This window comes from Leptinotarsa decemlineata, unplaced genomic scaffold (genome assembly GCF_025532065.1).
Source record: "Leptinotarsa decemlineata unplaced genomic scaffold, Ldec_3_MD MMD2_tig00003335_RagTag_RagTag, whole genome shotgun sequence".
NCBI lineage: Eukaryota > Metazoa > Arthropoda > Insecta > Coleoptera > Chrysomelidae > Leptinotarsa > Leptinotarsa decemlineata.
This window is the reverse complement of record NW_027412587.1, coordinates 4,461,742-4,482,023: the sequence shown is the minus strand read 5'-3', so window position 1 is coordinate 4,482,023 and position 20,282 is coordinate 4,461,742. Positions and strand designations below refer to the sequence as shown.

Here is a 20,282-nt window from a genome sequence, read left to right as displayed (position 1 = left end):
GTTACGATTGGTTTATTGCAACTAGTGGTGACCAGCGTTATTTTCTTTAGGGGATGATTTACAACACTATTCATACGATTCTATATATGTATTTGAACTCAATGTAAGTATGGACGTGAGATAGGAATTATGCTAAAACACGACAATTGGGAAACTCATCGTTTGGATACGACATCTACAGGGCATTTTGAAACCAAGCCAGATAGTCAAACAAAAACAAAGGGCTGTCAGTTGCTTTTTATATTTTGTTGTTGTCTCTTGTGTTTTTTGTGATTGAAAGTAATTTATTTCATGTATTCATCAGTTTCTCATGTCTATAATAAAGGTATCGAGAATATTACTGTCACAAATTCGCAATCAGGTGATTCAAAATACAAATAACCCCAAACCAATGAACATAAACTATGTTCAACATTCAGGTACTTCATTAGCTGTTAGCTAGTTGAGTAGCGACATCATTCGTGGAATTTCTTCTCTATCAAGGACAATGCTGACTAGGAGAATCGGGGAGATCTTCCCTTACGGAGTCTCCATCTATGCGATCAAGAGAGACTCATTTCACAAATGTCAAGGATAAACGACGCTTCCAAGGGCGACCCTTTGCAAAGCAAAGGTTCCTATTCTATTCCAAGTTACAAGTAAAGTGCAATTTGAACTACCAAAAAAAGATTTGAACAATAACTGAATGTACGAAAGATATTTTAATGAATATGGATACACCATATTCATTAAAAATACCACCATAGGTGGTATACACTAATTTTTTACCTATGGACCTGAGTTGATTGAATAATTCTTAGAATGAATAATAGATTTATAATCAGCATGACAAGTTATTAAATGATGTAAACACAAGACAATTAAGCAATTTCTACAGTAATAAAGTGTCAGTATTGTTATAGTTCGACTCAGAGGTGAATTCTAGTTTGAAATTGAGAAAAAAATGTTTGTCAACTATAGTTGGAAGATAACTTTAAATGGCGACATGGTAGAATAGATAGAAATTTTGAATACCTTAACAAGAGAAATTCCTGAACTTAAAAAGATAAGATAAGATAATTTATTGATCTTTTAGATGTATACAAATAAGATACAAATATGATAAGTCACATATATTATTACCCAAGAATGAATATTATACTGTTTCGCCGTTCATTTGTGTTTCTCTGGATAAGACAGCTATATACTCGTCAGTAGAATAAACACAATTTGAAATAAATAGATATTTCAGATACTTTTTGAACAAGTATTGATTCAACTTTTTGACATGGGGAGGTAGAATATTGTATAAGTTGACATCGATAAAGTTTCTGCTTGACTTTTTCAGTCTGAATCTACTGGCCCTCAACAAATCACATCCTCTAGTCTCATGATCGTGGAAATCACAATTTCTTTTTAATGTTGATTCACTTTTATGAATATCTATCAAAAGTTGATACAGATAAATAGAAGGTACTGTCATTATTTTCATTGAAAGGAAATGAGGACTACAGGAGTCTAAGAAACCAGCCCCAGATAATACCCTACGGCCTTTTTTGTAACATAAATATCCTATTTCCCCAGAGAATTGTTCCATATGAGATGTGAGAATGGAAAAAAGCGTACTAAGCTGATAATAGCGCCTGTTGAGAGATTATATCTTTCAATTTCCGAAGGAGAAATGTGTGTTTCGACAGATTAATGCTAAGTTGTTCAATGTGCTCTAACCAATTCAAATTATCATCTAGATGTATGCCTAAGAGTTCAAGAGCCCTATGGAGTGACAGCGCCATATTGAAAATCTCGAAAACACTTTGTGAAGAAATGAGATGTTACATGAAAAATATGTATAGGGGAAAGTTATCGATGATGTAACGAAGAATGTCGCTGACTCATTGATTTCCATTTATTTTCCCAAAAATGTTTTCAACTTTTTATTCCTTTGACGAATTTCAAAATTTTCAAGATAGCGATATCGTACAATTAAATATAGTCAACTTCTTCACAAAATAAACTATGAAATAATGTTTGACTGATCTATAAAACGTGTTTTCCTTATTCAATGAATTTTCACCCGTCAAGTGCTGCTATCTAATGAAAACTGAACCCATATTGGAGCAGAGAAGGGTTTGGCAACATCGCTGTTAGCGAAACGCCCGTCGAATGCAAATAATATCAGTTTGATGTTAGGGTAATTGGTCTCTACAAGAATCTTTAAAGATTGTCTCAGTTTCATTTTATTTTTTTAGTGTTATAGTTTATTGTATTTTATAAAAATAAAATATATGTTTGTTTGAAGGTGATTGACATGTTTCATGATGAATTTCATTAGTTCAGACTTCCATTGTCTGATATTAACATTGTCCGACTAAACCTTGTAAAAGGTGTGGTAGAAATGCGAAAAGTGGGGTAACTTGTATTCAGTGTGGAGCAATGTCTCATTTCGTGAGACATTGTGAAATGTGAAAATCATTAGTGAAAGTGAGAAAATGATTGTGTGTTGTGACTCCAGTAATGACCCTGAGATGATCTTCGAAAATGGTGACTTCGATAAAACCGATGCTTTAAGGGGTATGAATGAAATACTATATTTAAAATCTCTAGTAGACCATAAGGAACGCATAATTGTCCAACAACAGGACACCATTGAGTCATTAAAAGCTCAAATTAAACTTTTGAGTTCATTAATAAACAACCCTAATACAAGTCGCCCTTTGCCATCTACAGACGAAAATCAGAAACTCATTGTAAAACAGAAGACTGATGTGAGCCAGGAAACTATTATACCCAATTCCAAGCAAACACACTCTGGTGGTGAAGACCATATCATCCCAAATTCAACGGAGGAATCTACATCGCAAATCATGACACTAGGCCACGCATCCCATTCAGTGATATGTGCTATCATGAAATCAGCGCCCACTACTACTTCCAGTACTGACTGCGGAGGTAAACAATCAGGAGAGTCCAATAGTCAAGCATTCAAACATTGAGGGGGAAAGTGATGATCAGTTCGTTCGTGTTTCTTACAAAAAAAGAAGACAGCAAAAAAAATTCCAATTGTTGGAGTAATGCAAGAAAAAAACAACATTCAAGTTAAAATACGACAGAAACTAGCATTTTTACATGCTTATAAATTGAATCCAGACATGACGGTTGAAGAACTCAAATCTTTGTTGATTGATTCTTTTCCGAAAGTGATAGTTGAGCAATTAAATTCTACTACTCATCATTTCTTTATTTATTTATTTATACGGGATAAGCCCCATTGCAGTGTAAAAATTTCACAGAAAAAAGTACCATATAAAAGTACCATATAAAAAGTACCATCATTCAAAATTACAATTGATCACGACAACCTGTCTAAGGCATTGGTATCAAGTGTGTGGCCAAAAGGAGCACTAGTAAATAGGTTTTTTCACCGGAGGAAAAAGAATCAATCACCTCTGTGATGAAAAACTCTAGAAAAATTAATACTCACCACAAATGGATAAACAATTTATCTATATTTCATCTAAATGTTCAAAGTCTCTCCAGTAAAATTAATCAGTTATATTGTTTTTTAGAAAATGTAAACTTAGAAGTGATCTGTTTATCTGAACATTGGTTACAAACAAACACTCTTACACTCGTTAATATTAATGATTATTCTTGGCGTCTTATTTTTGTAGAAGTTCTAGGAACCACGAAGGAGTATCTATTTTCGTTAAATCAAATTTGGGATATAGGGTTATTGATTGTGATGATTTCAATAGCGAAATGAATTCCGAATTTTGTGGTATTGAGATTATTTCTCTCAAATTAATAATAATCACTTGTTATAGATCAGGTAATGGGGATTATGAACAGTTTCTGTATAACTTGGAGAACCTATTGACGAAATATATATCCTCGTGCCAGAAAATTATTATCTGTGAAGATTTAAATGTAAATTTCAATTCGAAGTCAAGTGAACTACAGGAACTGATTTGTCTTATAAGATTTTTCAATATTGAGATCACCATAAGTGAATATACCAGAGTTTCTACACATTCTTCAACTTGTATAGATAATATTTTAATAAATCTTAAAAATGATTCCTTCAAAACAGATATAATTGAACCATGCCTGTCAGATCACTATGGTCAATTTATAAGTTTACTAGCCCATAGTGATTCACCTGAAAAAATATGGAGAAAACAAATTAATGATAAAAATATTACCAAATTTAAATCTAAATTAATGAATATAAATTGGAACACTAGTATACAAAATTTAGATGAGTTTGTAAACAATTTTTAGAAACTCTCTCACATTATGCCGACCAGTGTTTTCCAATGAAACAAGTTTTTGGACAAGGGAAAACAAGAATGGAATGGTTTAATGATGACTTGCGGCAAATGATAGAAACTCTCAGTTGCATTAAAACTATCTGTGATATCACCAAAAGCGCGGAAGATCTTCTTGCATTCAAACTATATCGTGAGCAATATAGAAAAAAATTGAAAATGTAAAAAGAGAGTCATATAGTGATTTTGTTAGAAACTCTGATAATAAACAAAAAAGTACTTGGCACATTATAAATCATGAGTTGAATAGATAACCTAGACAAAACCAAACTTGTGATATAAACGGGGATATTTTTAATGAATTCTTCATTAATATAGCAGAAAATGTTATTTCAGAACTACCCGAAGTCCAATTCACTTCGAATGATTTACTTAATGGTGCTAAATCATCATGTTCTTCATTCTTTCTTGAACCTGTAACGCCATCAGAAATAATTGATACAGTGACATCCTTGAAAAATTATTCTTGCTTAGATATTTACGGTATGAACAGTGCAATGATCAAGGGTATAATTGAAGCAATTATAGATCCTCTGACATTTTTATTCAACTTGTGTATACAAAGAAGGTGTTTTCCAGACATGTTTAAATGTACAAAGGTATTGCTTCTTTTTAAAAAAGGAGCCAGGCCTCATGAACTTTTTTATCAATAACAAATTATTTAGTGAAGATCAATACGGATTCAGATCGGGTAGATCAACAACAGATGCAATTCGAAAAACTGTGTGTCTGGTTATCGAGGGTCTTGAGAGAGGTGAACATGTGACATTACCCATGTGTGATCTCTCTAAAGCATTCGACTGCGTTTCGCACGATATACTGTTTTAAAAGTTGGAGTTTTATGGAGTGAGGGGGCTACCACTCAGTTTATTCCAGTCGTACTTATGTAACAGAACCCAATCTATGTATGTGAATGGAAACATGTCTGACAATGAAACTATCAAGAATGGTGTACCGCAGGGATCCGTTCTGGGACCATTGCTATTCTTGATATATTTCAATGACTTCAGTCATTTTATGTCACCAGGTGAATGTGTTCTTTTCGCAGATGACACAACTCTAATAAAGTATCAGAAAAAATAATCGAATTACCATCAATTACTGATGATACTCTGAGACAGGCGTCTCTGTAGTTCACAACAAATCAGTTGAAATTTAATGAAAGCAAGACCCAGAAGGTCTTGTTCACGACCTCAAATACTGAAACCACTGAAAATGGCGATGATACTGCCAAACTACTAGGACTCACTCTTGACCGGAATATATCATAGTATGCACACATTGATGAACTGAGTAAGAATCTGTGTAAGAGTATATTTGCTTTTCGACAGCTAAATAGAGTATTGTCTCTTGACGCCCTGAGAAGTTCATATTTTGCTTTGTTCCACTCACATATGAATTATGACATAGTTTTGTGGGGTAATTTCTCTCACTCCATTAAAATCTTCAGACTTCAGAAAAAAGCAGTCAGAATATTGATGAATGTCAATTATAGAGATCACTTTGAGCCGCTTTTTAAAAAAATGGGTATACTACCACTACCATTGGTATTCATATATAGTCAATTACTTGAATTCCATAAAAATAAATCAATCTATTCGCAGCATCAGGATATTCATCATCTTACTACAAGAAATGCAGATCTGTTTATATAGTCTCGATACAAACTCACAAGGTCTATTGAAAATTCATTGAATATCAATCTCTACAATCATCTTCCTAATTCGTTCTAAGTGTTCAAACAAAGCTCCTTCAAAAACAGAGTCAGAACTATTCTCCTGGAAAACTGTTTTTATAGTACCTACTCAGGATCATTCAAGTACTTCAATTATGCCAATTTAGATTTGATTTTATTTCATCTCATATGTGGTGCTCATGTTTATACATAATATTTGTTTTCTGACACTTTCAAAAATTTTAGACTGATTATTGTAATCCTCAAAATTATCTTTCATTTCATTTACAATTTATGATTCAATATTTTTAACTTGTGACTAGTTTTTTTTTCTTTTTTTTGTATATTTTAACTGACTTGCAACAAACATTCAAGTGTAAAGTTGTCAAATAAATATATCTATCTGTCTATCTATTATATAAAATGATTTGAAATCCCTGAAAGAACTAAAAAAGAAGAATTGAAAAATTGAAGAATAGGAATGAAAATGAATAGCTCAAAAACAATTATATTAAGCAAAAAAACCTGAAATGGAATATTAGTGAAATAAAATACAAGTGAAAAGGGAACATATTGAACAAAAATATAAAAATAAAACTAAAAAGTTGAGAGATTTCAAGCAAAGTTACTTCACGACGTTTCGATAGTTAGTATCCACAATCGTCTTCGGGTGATGACTATTTATAGGTCATTTGAGTACTTTCACTTATCTCTGCTTTCCTTTTTCCGCTTCACTGGTTTAGTGGGAGATGACCGTTATGAGTTTCCATATGTTGTGTATCTCTACGCTAGCTTGGCTGAATACATTGTTGTATGTGGCTTCTTTGAATTTTCTCCTAAACCAATGTTCCTCTTTGTGTATGATCTCAGCTTGGGACCATTCGATGTTATATGTTGATAAGTCCAAACATGCTCTGCTATTCATTCCTGATTTGCTGGTTTCCCCTCGCTGTGTGTGTTTCTTGTGCTCGGCAATACTAACATTCAATGGCCTCTTAGTTTCACCGATATAGGATTTTCCGCACTCACAGGGTATCTGGTCAAAGTAATTCTTAGAATCGCAGTTCGCGTTTTTTTTAGTTCTTTCAGGGATTTCAAATCATTTTATATAATACAAGACAATGTAAGTCCGAACTAATGAAATTCAATAAAATATATGTTTCATAGAAATGTGATTTATTCTACTTTTCGCTCATTCTAAGTTATATTTTATCGTTTTCAATGAAACTCTGTTTTGAGTATTACTCACAGTTCATTTCCACTAATCAATTATGTTTATCACATAACTTGTCGATTTGACGTGTTCTATAAATTTATTCAATTCGTTTCGATTGATTTTGAAATGTGAAAAAAGAAAAAATTACTGGATCTAGTCTTGAATCAGAATTTGTACTTGAGTTGAGTGATTTCCAAGTTAAAAAGTAAGGAAATATGATTGAACCTTGATTAGAACTAACGAATGATAATAAAAATATATTTATGAAATTAACGAAAACAAAACGCCTCACTCCTCGTCAACAATCACGACATGTTTTATTTTTTGTAAATGATTACCGAATGTGCCTTTTATTGATATATTGTTATATCATTCGCTAATTCTTGTCTCGGTTCAGTGATTTAATCATACTTTTCAACTCAGAAATCACACAACACAAGAACAAATTTCCATTCAGAACTCTGATCAGTCGGTACTCTACCTCTTCTGCCTCTATGAAATCACTCAAAGTAAATGGAGCAAAATGAATGTATAGAAGACGCCAAACTGACAAGCTATGTGATGAATAGCATCCTTGATTAGTGAAAATATTTGTAGATTCAATACTTCATCATTGAAAAATAAATTAAACCTTTCGTAACTCTTTACATAAATAGCTATTCTAGAAGTATGGCCAAGCATAAAATGCATCAAATATACTAATTTCATTAACCTATTCTGATTAAAAATAGAAATTTGAAGGCCTGTTAGACATCGGAGTTTATCCCTGCATCTGTTTGGTATCAAGCTTCGAAGGGTGAATAAACGCCTTGCAGTGAGCCAATCCTGAAATATTCTGCCAGAAGTCCATAAATCTTTTTGCCATCTAGGTGTAGTTCAACAAAAAATGCAATCCAAAGTTTGCTGGTTTTTGTTTTATGTTGTATTCACACGATTTTTTTGGAATATAGTGTAGTTAATCGAATTGACCACATACATCGTTTACCGCTTTTCATAAAAAACAATTATAAGATACATTTTAAAGTGTTAGAAATCGCACATTAAGAGGTAGGATCTCGTCAATTCTTAAATACCACACAAGGGTTTTCATATGAGGGAGACAACTGGTCATGGACAGTCCCAATTGAAATGAAATTATATCGTCATGGAAGACTATAAAATTATTTGTTTGATTTTTTCTAGCAATCGGACAAATAATAATAGTTTTCTAGAAAACATTCCTTGACGACTTCTGATGCATCTGTCAAGAAAGATATATTTCAATAAATTGATGGATGTATCCGTTACTACGTGGTAGGAGATCATAATGAAAAGAGAAATGAAAATTTCTATATTTTTCACTACTTTTATTTGTAACTAACGTTACTGCAGTTTCGTCCTATATGGACATTTTCAAACTTATACAATAAACTAACAATGATTCATTACATTCGTCATTATATACCATTCAGGTACTTGATTGAGTACCTGAATTTACAGTTCACAATGCGGATGTGCCAATTTAAAAACCGGAGAGTAAATTAAATCGATGTGAATTTCCAAGGATTCTAAATAATTGAGTTTGCAACCCTTCCTTGCATAGTGCAGAATTTCCGTTATCATAACATGAAAATTTTCATTTCTCTTTTCATAAAGATATATTTGGTCGAGTTTCCTAAAAACATTGTTAGTATATTGGTTAAATCAATGGTAAATAGTCAAAACTGAACCGAGTCTAATACTAATCCGTGCATTAGTCCATTTTTGATATATTTGCAATGAACCCACAGAAGTAATGGTTAAAGTTTTGGAAAGATATAACCTAGGTGGATTTGAAAACTACAAACGAAGCACAGTAACATTTTTTTGTATAATAATCAGTGAACAACTCATAATTTTTTCTCTATCAATTTGCAGTTATCGTTTTCCCAAGCAGGCACTTCATGTCCCCACTTGTAGTGAGAACCATCCCCGTGGCTTTCAATGACTTTTTTGATAAGGTCTGTTGAGGGAGTCTTCATATCGTAGGCCCATCCTATCTTCTGGAAAACGTTCAGCCAAAACGTGGTGACGTTCAATGACTTGCCCATTTCGGAAGTTCTGTAGTCCCACGGAAATGTATGATGGTAGTTGTGGTATCCTTCGCCCATAGAGAAGAAGGATACAGTGAGGTTTTCGGCTGGATAGATTCTCCTGGAACGAGACAGAAATAACTTCCGAAGGCATTTACACAACCTCTATTGTAATATTCTACCATAAATGCAGGAAATCACATGACTTATTATGAATGTATTACAGTATTTATAATGTAGAAATCTATATTCACTTCTGTCATTTGTAGTATCACATAAAATAAAACCCTAATTCACGTGAGTTATCACATCGTCAGTTGTGTGAAATTCTATTGTACTGTGTGATTGCAGTATGCCAAATAACATTGTACTTCGGAATAAAATATTATTTTCATTGTAATTATTTTACTACGTTTTCTAAACCCCAAGTATTAATAGAAAGGAAATTGGTTAGGAGGGTGAATATGAATTTTACTCTGTACAGTATTGAGAACAGATGAGAAACTGTTCTCAATACTGTACACATAGAATCTTCTGTGATTCATTTAATTTCACAACGTATTTTTACTTAACTCTTTGGTTCACATATGATATTCTGTGAATTCCATTATCACGCTTTTTATTGTGCAAAATTGAAGTTACCCTATAAATATTGTGAAAAAGCACAGTATATATCCACGTTTTTCACAATCATCTTTAACAGTGTTCAGTGCGGTTTCTTCCTCTTCTTGACAGAATTTGCATTGGGTTTTTTCTGTGAGACCCATGTTGCTCATATCTCAGACCCATCACTACCCTTACAACCTTACGGTTGTGGTTTAGCAGGTCTTCCGTGAATCAGGTTCAGAAGGATTCTGGGTCAATCATAGCCTTGGATGAGCCTTCACGGGCTAGAACATCGTCCTTCTCATTGGCCTTGTGACCCTCATGTCTGGGTACCCAAGCCAGAGTGACCCAATTTTGGCTCCTTCAGTGCGCTCAGACAGCTTCCCACCAGTCTTGAGAAGACTTGAAATGAGCTGAGCGCTTTGTTTGTCCCTGCATTAGCATGTGTGTCACCAGTCGAGCTTCTCTATGTATGTAGATGTGCAATGGTGGAAGTCCGAGTAGGACCTCAAGTGCTGCAGTTGGGGTCGTTCTCATGGCTCCCGCGACACTTAAGCACGCAAGCCTTTGTAAGCCGCCTAATAGCCTAGCCGAACCCGATTGCTTTGTTGTTGTCTACCAAGTCACTACCCTTGTATATAACTAGAATGTCATTTGTGTTCTGCTCATCGTTTTTCCCGCACATTCTTCTACAGATTCCCAGGGCCATCCTGGCCTTATGTGCTTTTTTTTTTGGTGTAGAGGTTCCACTGTGCTCGAAAGTCACACCTAAGTATTTGACTTTCGTGGCGAAAGGGATCTTCACTTCATTGAGTATTGGTGGTTTTAGTCCTCGTCACACTCTTTTCCTTGTGAACACGACGACAGTGGTTTTATAAAAACACTAAGAGTATTGTTATATAAATTCTTGAAAGATATTCTGGATATTAAACATTCAAAAACAATATACGATGCATTGGTAGAGTTGGGGATCAGCCTCACCATCACACGTCAATAAACTAGAGGTCCTTCAGAAGAAATGCGTGAAGATAATATACAAAAACCTAACAATTATTGTGGAACTTGTTTATAAACCCAATTTAAATATATCGATGATTGCCTAGATCAAGCCATGAAGTCAATGAAAATAATGATAGTAATAATAATGATTTATTCGATCTTGACCGCACATCCCGCAGAAATAATATTATTGTTTTTGGATTGGAAGTTGATGACCAGAAAGCTGGCCTTACTCTTTTGGGCGAAAAAACTGAAACACGTATTAGTGCAAGTGATTTAAATAACATCTTTTTTTTTACAATTAGATGTGGCAATAAACTATTAAAGATTGAATTCTTATCATATGTAAAAAAGAGTGAAATATTGAAGAATGCTTACAAATCAAAGAATACGGATATTTTCGTTTCTAACGATTTGAGTCAGCAAGATAACGTCCTACTTGTCGATAATGGTAAATACATACTGGAAGAGTTACAACGCGTTCCAAACTTATTAAATCAAATTTGGAGTACGCGGGTGCCGAGGAAGGAAAAACTAACGATTCACTGCCAACACCTCAAGAAAAGCTCCCGAAACGTACACTCAGGGATAATCGTTCACGTATCAAGTCCACTGGAAAACAATAACTTTTGTCGGTTTTAAAACGAGTTGTATACATTTTTTTTTACTTACACCTTCTGGATTTTTTTTTCTTATATATATTATGTAATATCATAAAGATATTTTGTTGATTTGTTGTTTATTCATTTTTGTTCCTTCAAAATGCCAGGTTTCACGATCTGCCATGTGATCGATTATAAATGGTTTTGTAAATGGTTTTCAACATATATGATATTATAACTGTTTCGGAAACTTGGTTGAATAACAAAATACTTAGTGACATCATTATATTTCCAGGGTACGAACTGATGAGGAAAGACAGAAGTAGTGGTGGTGTAGCTGTTTATATAAAAACATTCATCAAGGGTAGCTTGATAAAAAATTTGTAGATTGTCAATACAGAACAATTATGGTTCTCATTTGAACACCTAAAAGTGAAGTTCACAGTAGCGGTGCTTTACAGACCGCTTGAAGAGTGCCTGTCTACTCTTAGTCCCAAATTTGACCATATTATTTGTGCTGGTGATCTCAACATAGATTATTTAGATCCAGTGAGTATTTCGTGCGTTAGAATGAACAATATTTTGGAATCATTCAGTTTGAAGCAAATGACTGATAAACCGACTCGATATAGTGCGACTAGCAGTACGCTCCTACATCTTATTATTTGTTCTGAAACACTGAATATAAGCGACTGTACTACAGTTGATTGTAGTGCATTTACTGATTATCGCCTGGTATCATGTAAAGTAGGTTTTCCCAAAACAAAAAATCGGACTTTCATGTATAGATACAGAGACTTCAAACGGTTTAACCAAGTTGATTTTAGCACTACTTTAGAAAGTATCGATTTTGATATAATGTATAACATGGAGGATTTGAATTGTGGAGTTGATATTTTCAACCCAAATATCCTTCGCATTTTTAGTATTTCTGCACCGGTAAGAACCGTGAGAATTTCCAAAAACAAAGCTCCTTGGTTAACAGAAAATTCAAAACTTCTGATGAGGTTAAGAGATAGGGCTTTAGTAAGATACAGGAAAAACAACTCTGTACATCGGTGGAGTTATTATAAGGATTTGAGAAATCTCACGAACAAAACGATAAACCTTGAGAAAAAAGCGTACTTAGAATTCAGTTTACGAAATAAAAAACAACTATGACCTTGACATATACAGTGAGAAATCAAACATGACGCTTTCAGATCACTTGTCTAATGTTAACAAAATTAATGAATACTTCTGCGGTATCAACAATAACAACTTGATTCCTGATGAGGAATGTATTTCTTTTTATAACCAAAATAAAAAAATATGAACAAACATTTAATTTCCATGCCAATAATAATAATGAAGTATATGAAGCGATTTTAAGCATTAAATCTGATGCCGTTGATCCGGACCTACTGAGTATCAAGATGCTATTACATTGTTGCCCTATCATTATTCCTCATATCACTCATATTTTCATTTATTGTCTAGAACGTAATGAATATCCGACTCTACGGAAACAATCACATATTTTGCCTTTAGCTAAAGTACCTATCCCAGATAATTTGGGCGATCTCCGTCCTATCAGTATACTATGTGCGATATCCAAGGTTTTTGAAAAAATAACAAGTGAACAAATTCAAAATTATCTAGATGAATTCCATATTCTACCACCTAGTCAATCTAGTTTCCGAGCAAATTTTAGCTGCATAACTGCATTATTAAAAGTAGTTGATGACATCCAAAGGTCAATAGATGATAATAAACTTTTCCGTCTAGTTCTGCTCGATTACTCAAAGGCGTTTGACCGCATCAACCATGGACTTCTTATATCTCTTCTGAATTACCTTGGATTCGCACCGAGTGCAACTGAGTTGATTGGAAATTACTTACAGAACCGATCACACTCATCAATATCTATAACGGTGTTCCGCAAGGGTCCATATGGGGCCCACTACTATTTGTATTATATACATCACAATTTCCAGATTGTCTTCAATATTCTTCTGTCATCTGCTACGCCGATGATACTCAAATCTACATATAATGCGATGAAGATACTTTTGACATAACACAGAAAAAACTTAATGATGACTTATGTTCTCTGATGGAATTATCAACCAAATATTGCTCAACTGCCAATCGCTCCAAGTCAGTGGTTATGCTCTTTGGAAGGACATTGTCACGTAAACGCAATCTAGACAAGGTTTCTATAACTGCAAACGGAGTTGAGTTACCTCTTAAGGATATTTCTAAAAACTTAGGACTATACCTCGACAGTTCTTTAAGATTCACATGACATGTATCGCAAATTCTGACACGAAAGTACAGAAATCTCAAAATGATATATTCTAATAGAACACTGTTGAACAAAAAAAAAACAAAATGACCTTGTGCGAATCTTTGGTGTTTTGTCACATGCTAATTTTGCGGACGTAGTATATGGTCCCAATCTCCTTCAAGCTGACAAGAATAGATTACAAAAGCTACAGAATTCATGTGTGAGGCTGATAACTGGAACAAAAAGACGCGACCATATATCACACCATTTGAAAGATATCGGATGGCTAAATATGGAGTCGCGACGCATTCTACATTCTACTGTCTTGTTTCATAAAATAATCAATAACAAGAAACCAAGTTATCTTTATAGAAAAATCAGTTACAGGACGGACGTACACAACCTCAATCTTCGATACCGAAATCACCAACACATAAAACCTCTCAATTCAGAGGATCTTTTTCATTTTTTCCACCCTGGCTATACAACCGGTTACCGAATGGATATATGCATATTTCTTCTGGTACGCTGAAAACGAAACTTAAGAGAGATATTTTACTGGGTATTTTCACTACATCTTGAGACCTGTCAAGTAGGCATTTTAATATCTATATAACTTCTTATATACCATATAGTTATAAATTGTTATTCATTTATTCTCACTCAATAATGTACAATCTTCATTTGTATTTATGCATAATTATCAATTTTGAAATTGAATTTGAATAAGAATAAGGTTGGATGGAAGAGCAAGTTTTGTCCATGTGTGAACATGAGCGTAAAATGAATCCTGCCATTTGATAAGAGCTATGTATGTACTGATTACATAAGTAATCAATACATACATAGTATCAATGAAACCAATTATTATTATTATTATTAGTTATTTCCCAGCTTCTTCACGACTGACGTCTGCTGAAGGCATAAGATTCTCGGGCCCAGTGATCACTTACCTCTCAGTATGGGGAGTGATCACTGGATGATGATGCTGGCGCGTCCTCCCGAATGTGTCGCGGGCTTCGAGGACAGGGCCCGACGAGCGTTTTCTTAGGAAAAAATAATATAGTTTTCATTATTATATACAGAATGGACAAATTTTGTTCGAAAATTGACCCATCTGAGACGTGTTTCTGTTATTTAGCTCCGAATCGAACTCATGCTATATTTTTAGTTTGAATATGTTAATAACACACGATGACAATAAAAAATTACCCATTGAAGAGATGTACCGATTATTTTTAATTCATTCAGTTTTTTTTTAACAAAATATTATAGTTGATGATGTCGAAAACCCTGTTAAAATCATAAAATATTCTTGCAAAAATGAAGCTTATCTAATCTATACTTATAAATGCGAAAGTCACTCACTTAACAACATTTATCTACGTTTCTCATTACTGGTAAGTCATAGAAAGCTAAAATTTGGTAAATAGGAGTTTCTTAGGTCTAAGATGCGCACTACGAAAGGATTTTCAAATATTCCAACTGAAGCGCCGCCCATGGAGGTAAAAGGGGCGCGTTAATATATGAAAATTACCTTTTCATCACTCTTTTTCCGAACCGCTACATTTTCGGAGGCTGAAATTTTGTATGTAGTTTATTTTTCTGTTGCAGATGTATAATAAGGAATAATTTTTAAATATTCCAACTGGGGAGCCCCTTTGAAGATAACAGGGGCCCATTAACATATGAAAATTACCTTTTCATGACTGTTTCTCCGTACCGCTATATTTTCAGAGGCTGAAATTTTGTATGTAGGTTATTTTTTCTGTTGCAGATGTATAATACGAACGATTTTTTAAATATTCCTACTGGGGAGCCCCCTTGAAGATAAAAGCGGCCCATTAACATATGAAAATTACCTTTTCATCATTTTCATCATTGTTTCTCCGAACTGCTATATTTTCGGAGGCTGAAATTTTGTATGTAGATTCGTTATACGTTTTAGATGTGCAATGAATATTCCAAATGAGATGCCAGCCGCGGGGAAAAAGGGGCGTTCATAAAATAAAGATCTTTTCATCACTCTCTCTCCATACTGGTATATTTTTGGAGCCTGAAAATCTGTATATAATATCTTTCTAGTAGTTAGAAGTTACAAAAATACAAACATGAAATAACTAAATATTGAAAAGAAGTACCATCTGTTCATAAATAAAGAAACAAATGTAAAATCAAAGAACATTAACAATAAATTGATAGATGTAGCCGTTACTACGTGGTAGGAAATCATAATGGAATGAAAAATGAAACTTTCTATGTTTTTTACGACTTTTACTTGTAACTAACGTTACTGCAGGTTTGTCCTATAAGGTCATTTTCAAATTAATACAAAAAAATCAAGTCGCCCCGAAGCACCAATTAATTTTTATTGTTGTTTTTATTTTATTTTTATCGTTGTTTTAATACAAAAACTAGAAATGATTAATGATATTAGCTCTTATACGATGAGACACAGACTTATGGTATACCCACTTTTCCTCCTTTATATCTCTAGCGATATATGTATAAAATAAATGGCGATATCTCCGTAGTCATAAGAGATAATACCATCAAATCTGGTATCGTTGGATTCCTCATGATCTTCCCTAACCGTTCTTGTGATAATATATAGGATGTCCTATTTAAAAATCAAAAGTTGTCATTTCCGGAAATGCTGGAAATTGAATTTGTTTTACAAATATTTCAAAAAGTGCTATCTAGTGAGCATATTCAATGTTCCAAGTTTCAGAAATATCGCTAGAGAAATAAAGAAGAAAAAGTAGGTGTACCATAAGTCTGTGTCACACGGTATATCTGAACACCACTGTAACAGAGGTACTTAACATAATCGAGTACCTGAATTTTATTTACCTGTGACAATTTGGGTACGCTAATTCGAGAACCTGTGATCATTTAAGAGATGGTACCCGCAATGCTTGTGTTTCTGAATTTCCAAGAAATCCAAATTGAGTTTACAGCCTTTCCTTGCATATTGCAACATTTCCGTATCATTTATATTCGGGACCTTGTAGTTGCATCCCAAGGAATGGTTTGAAAACGTCGAATCATTTTTACCTAGTCTGAAGGACCCTTCATGTTCAGCATACCGTTTTGAGAAATTTCGACCACATTGTCTCACATGAACTATTACACTCCGAACACTTAAGCTTATAAAATCTAGATTACTTCATCTTGTCCACTTCATCTTTGGCATCGAAAAGGAAATTTGATAGCCTGGCATGTGATCTGAATGTCACTTCCATATTGTTTTTTGTGAAAAAACCCGCAACTGTCTGTTCTTTTACCAAAATATGTTAGAGTGACAAATTTCTTGATTTCTGATTTTTTGATCTGTGGATATGTTAATTTGTGAGTAAATTTGAGACTTTGCTTTCTGAATAAGTTCTGGATTGTGTTTGCGTTGAAACCATTATTATGTCCTATCTGTATAACTCTTTCAATTTCCCCATCTAAATTTTTAGTAGATAAAGGTAGTGAGAATGCTCTGTGCAACATTGAATTGTAGTAGGCTGCTGATTTATGACTGTCGAGATGGAAAGAATCATTTGGTATTGTAATATCTGTATAGTCCGGTTTCTAAATACATTGAACTCAAATTTATTCTGATTATTTGTAATGGTCAGGTATGTTTCTCTATCTCCGTTTCGAGTGTGAACTGTGTGTTTCTATTGCGATTCAGATGTCGTGTAGTACCTCTCAAACAGGCGAGAATGTACCAACAATGAAGAATTTTCACCCAGTGGTCTTCAAGCTGTTCATAAATATGCCTGTTAAAAGTGGAATGAGAGGTTAGCCCCCTGTTTATAACATAAGTAACTCTGATTCAGGCATGCATCGAGAGCTGTAGAAATTTTAAAAGAAGTGAGATGGTCCACTCTGATTCAGGAATGCATCGAGATCTGTAGAAATTTTAAAAGAAGTGAGATGGTCCATTCTGATTCAGGCATGCATCGAGAGCTGTAGAAATTTTAAAATAAGTGAGATGGTCCACTTTGGTTTGATCTAATGTGTCTCAAATTTGTGGCTTACATCCGTTGTACGGTATGTTGGAGAACATACAGCACACATCTTGTATGAACACGACTATGGCTTTGTAGTGAAAATATTCCACTTAATGTTACTTGAATATATTGAACGTTGATTCTTCCTATTCAGTTTGAACTCAAAACATTCGTTATGGATCTGAAACTAATATGTTTCGGGTCATAACACTTTTTTCCAACAATCAATATCTCCTAAAAATATAATCCTTTCAATTCAATCAGTTAGATCGTTTCATTACTTTCATTAGAGTCAACTCGTCTATCGGATTTATTTCTACGAAATAGTTACGTTAGTGCCTAGGGATTCCAAAATCAACAGTTTCGCTGAGTCTTCGAGATTAAACTTGCGTCCTTGCAATCAACGCAAATATCACTGATGATGTCTGTAATAGTAGCAGACGTAACGTTTAGTACTTCATGTTTCATATACCACCCAGTTGGTTGGCAGCAAGGGTGGTATATATATCTAAAGCTGGCGGAAGGGACCCACACCCCAAATCGGTACGACCAATCAGCCTCACACCCTTCCTGCTGAAAGGACTTGAGAGGATACTGGACGGACATATCAGGAGGGTAGCATTATATGCATCTCCATTGAATAACCACCAATATGCTTATGAAACCGGCAAATCGACAGATTCAGCATTAAACAACCTCGTTGTTTAATGCTGAATCTCCCAATCCCTTGACAACAAGGAGATTGCGGTTGCTGTATTTCTTGATATTGAAGGAGCATTTGACAATGCACTACTTAAATCTATAGGATTGCCTCTGGCTAGAAAGGGTATAGAATCAACCATAACTGGCTGGATCTATGCCATGCTAGTAAACAGAACTGCAACTACGACTCTTCAAGACAAGGCCATCAGGTTCAGGGTCACCAGGGGCTGCCCTCAAGGTGGGGTACTATCTCCTCTTCTGTGGTCGCTCCTGGTGGATAGTCTGGTTGATGCCCTCAACACAAGAAAAGTTGATCTGCAAGCTTATGCAGATGACCTTGTCATCCTGGCAAGGTCCACGTCGGGAAGGGTAGCTTGTAATATCCTCCAAAGCGCGCTGAACGTTGTTCACAGTTGATGCCTGAGGAAGCATATGTCTGTCAACCCCAGCAAAACTGTGTTAATCCCCTTCACCAAGAGAAGGAAATTGGACGATCTAACGCCACTTTCCCTCAACGGTGTGGTCATTCCATTCCGAACGAAGGTGAAATATCTTGGCATTGTCCTTGATGAAAGACTCACATAGAACGCTCACTTGGAAAAAGTTTTACACAAAGCCAGACTGTTTCTAAGGACATGTCGAAGGATTTGTGCTAAAACTTGGGGTTTGGGTCCCAAACAAATCCATTGGAGTTATGTGATGATTGTCAGACCAATGATCACTTATGGTGCAATTCCTAGGTGGCCGAAGGCTTTACAGAAAACGGCCAAGCGAAGCTCTCTGGCTTACAGAGACAGGCTTGTCTGGCTATCAGTGGTGCCATCAGTACTTCATACAGACTGCATACAGACTTGTGCATATTGCCAATCGGAAAAATCAATTCAAAGCAGAGTGCAACAGACTGTTGGTTGACATTGGAAGTCACAGCATTCTGGAAATGACCTATGACTTTATGCCCTCAACTGTCAACTACGAACTGCCTTATAAAGTACTATTCCCGAGTAGAGAGGACTGGATCCTGCGGGAGAAGAAAACATTAAGAGCAGATAGTTGTTGGTTCACAGATGGATCAAAAACACCTTCCGGTTCTGGAGCAGGTATTTTCAGTCGCAGACCCAGGACAGAGTTATCTACCTGCCTAGGAACTTATGCAACTGTATTTCAAGCGGAAATTTACGCTATTGAATTGTGTGCGGAGAGATTGGATAAATCCAACCTCACTCACAAGTCAATAAAAATACTCTCGCACAGTCAAGCGGCGTTGGAAGCTCTTGGCTCCTACCGAGCAACGTCTAAATTGGTAGCAAACTGCCAAGAAAGATTTTCCTCGATAGGAAGCCTAAACAGATTGTCTCTGGTCTGGATTCCTGGCCATACTGGCCTGGAAGGCAATGAAGCTGCTGACTCTCTTGCAAAGGAGGGTACCGCAAGCGGCTTCATTGGACCAGAACTTGTCATTGGCATTGCTTTGGGCTTTGCCAAACAAACACTGAACACCTGGATGGCAAGAAGAGTTATGGACTTCTGGCAGAATTTTCCAGGATTGGCTCACTCCAAGGCATTTATTCACCCTCCGAAGCTTGATTCCAAACATCCAACCAGTTGTTGGACTATAGTAGGGATGAACAACGATGTCTAACATGCCTTCTTACAGGTCACTGTCATTTGAATCATCACATGCAGAGACTTGGACTGTCAGAAGGCAGTGTGTATCGCCTCTGTCTGGAAAACGATGAAACTGCAGAGCATAAACTTTGTGTCTGCCCCGCTGGGGACCTAATCAGGTTCTTTGAGTTCGGCAGATCCGTACTCTCATCATTTGACCTGAAAGACCACTCACCATACAAACTA

The 20,282-nt window shown here is 35.1% G+C and overlaps 1 protein-coding gene across 2 annotated transcripts in view; it reads right to left on the bottom strand.

Moving 5' to 3' along the window:
- Positions 1-9,024: 9,024 nt before the first annotated feature.
- LOC111509093 (acyl-CoA Delta-9 desaturase) overlaps positions 9,025-20,282 on the bottom strand; it is a 30,761-nt gene continuing 19,503 nt past the window's right edge. For both annotated transcript variants that reach the window (XM_023164783.2, XM_023164782.2), the window contains exon 6: positions 9,025-9,370. In XM_023164783.2, the coding sequence (XP_023020551.1) occupies positions 9,067-9,370 (304 nt within the window). In that variant the 3' untranslated portion in view covers positions 9,025-9,066. The remainder of the gene's footprint in view (positions 9,371-20,282) is intronic.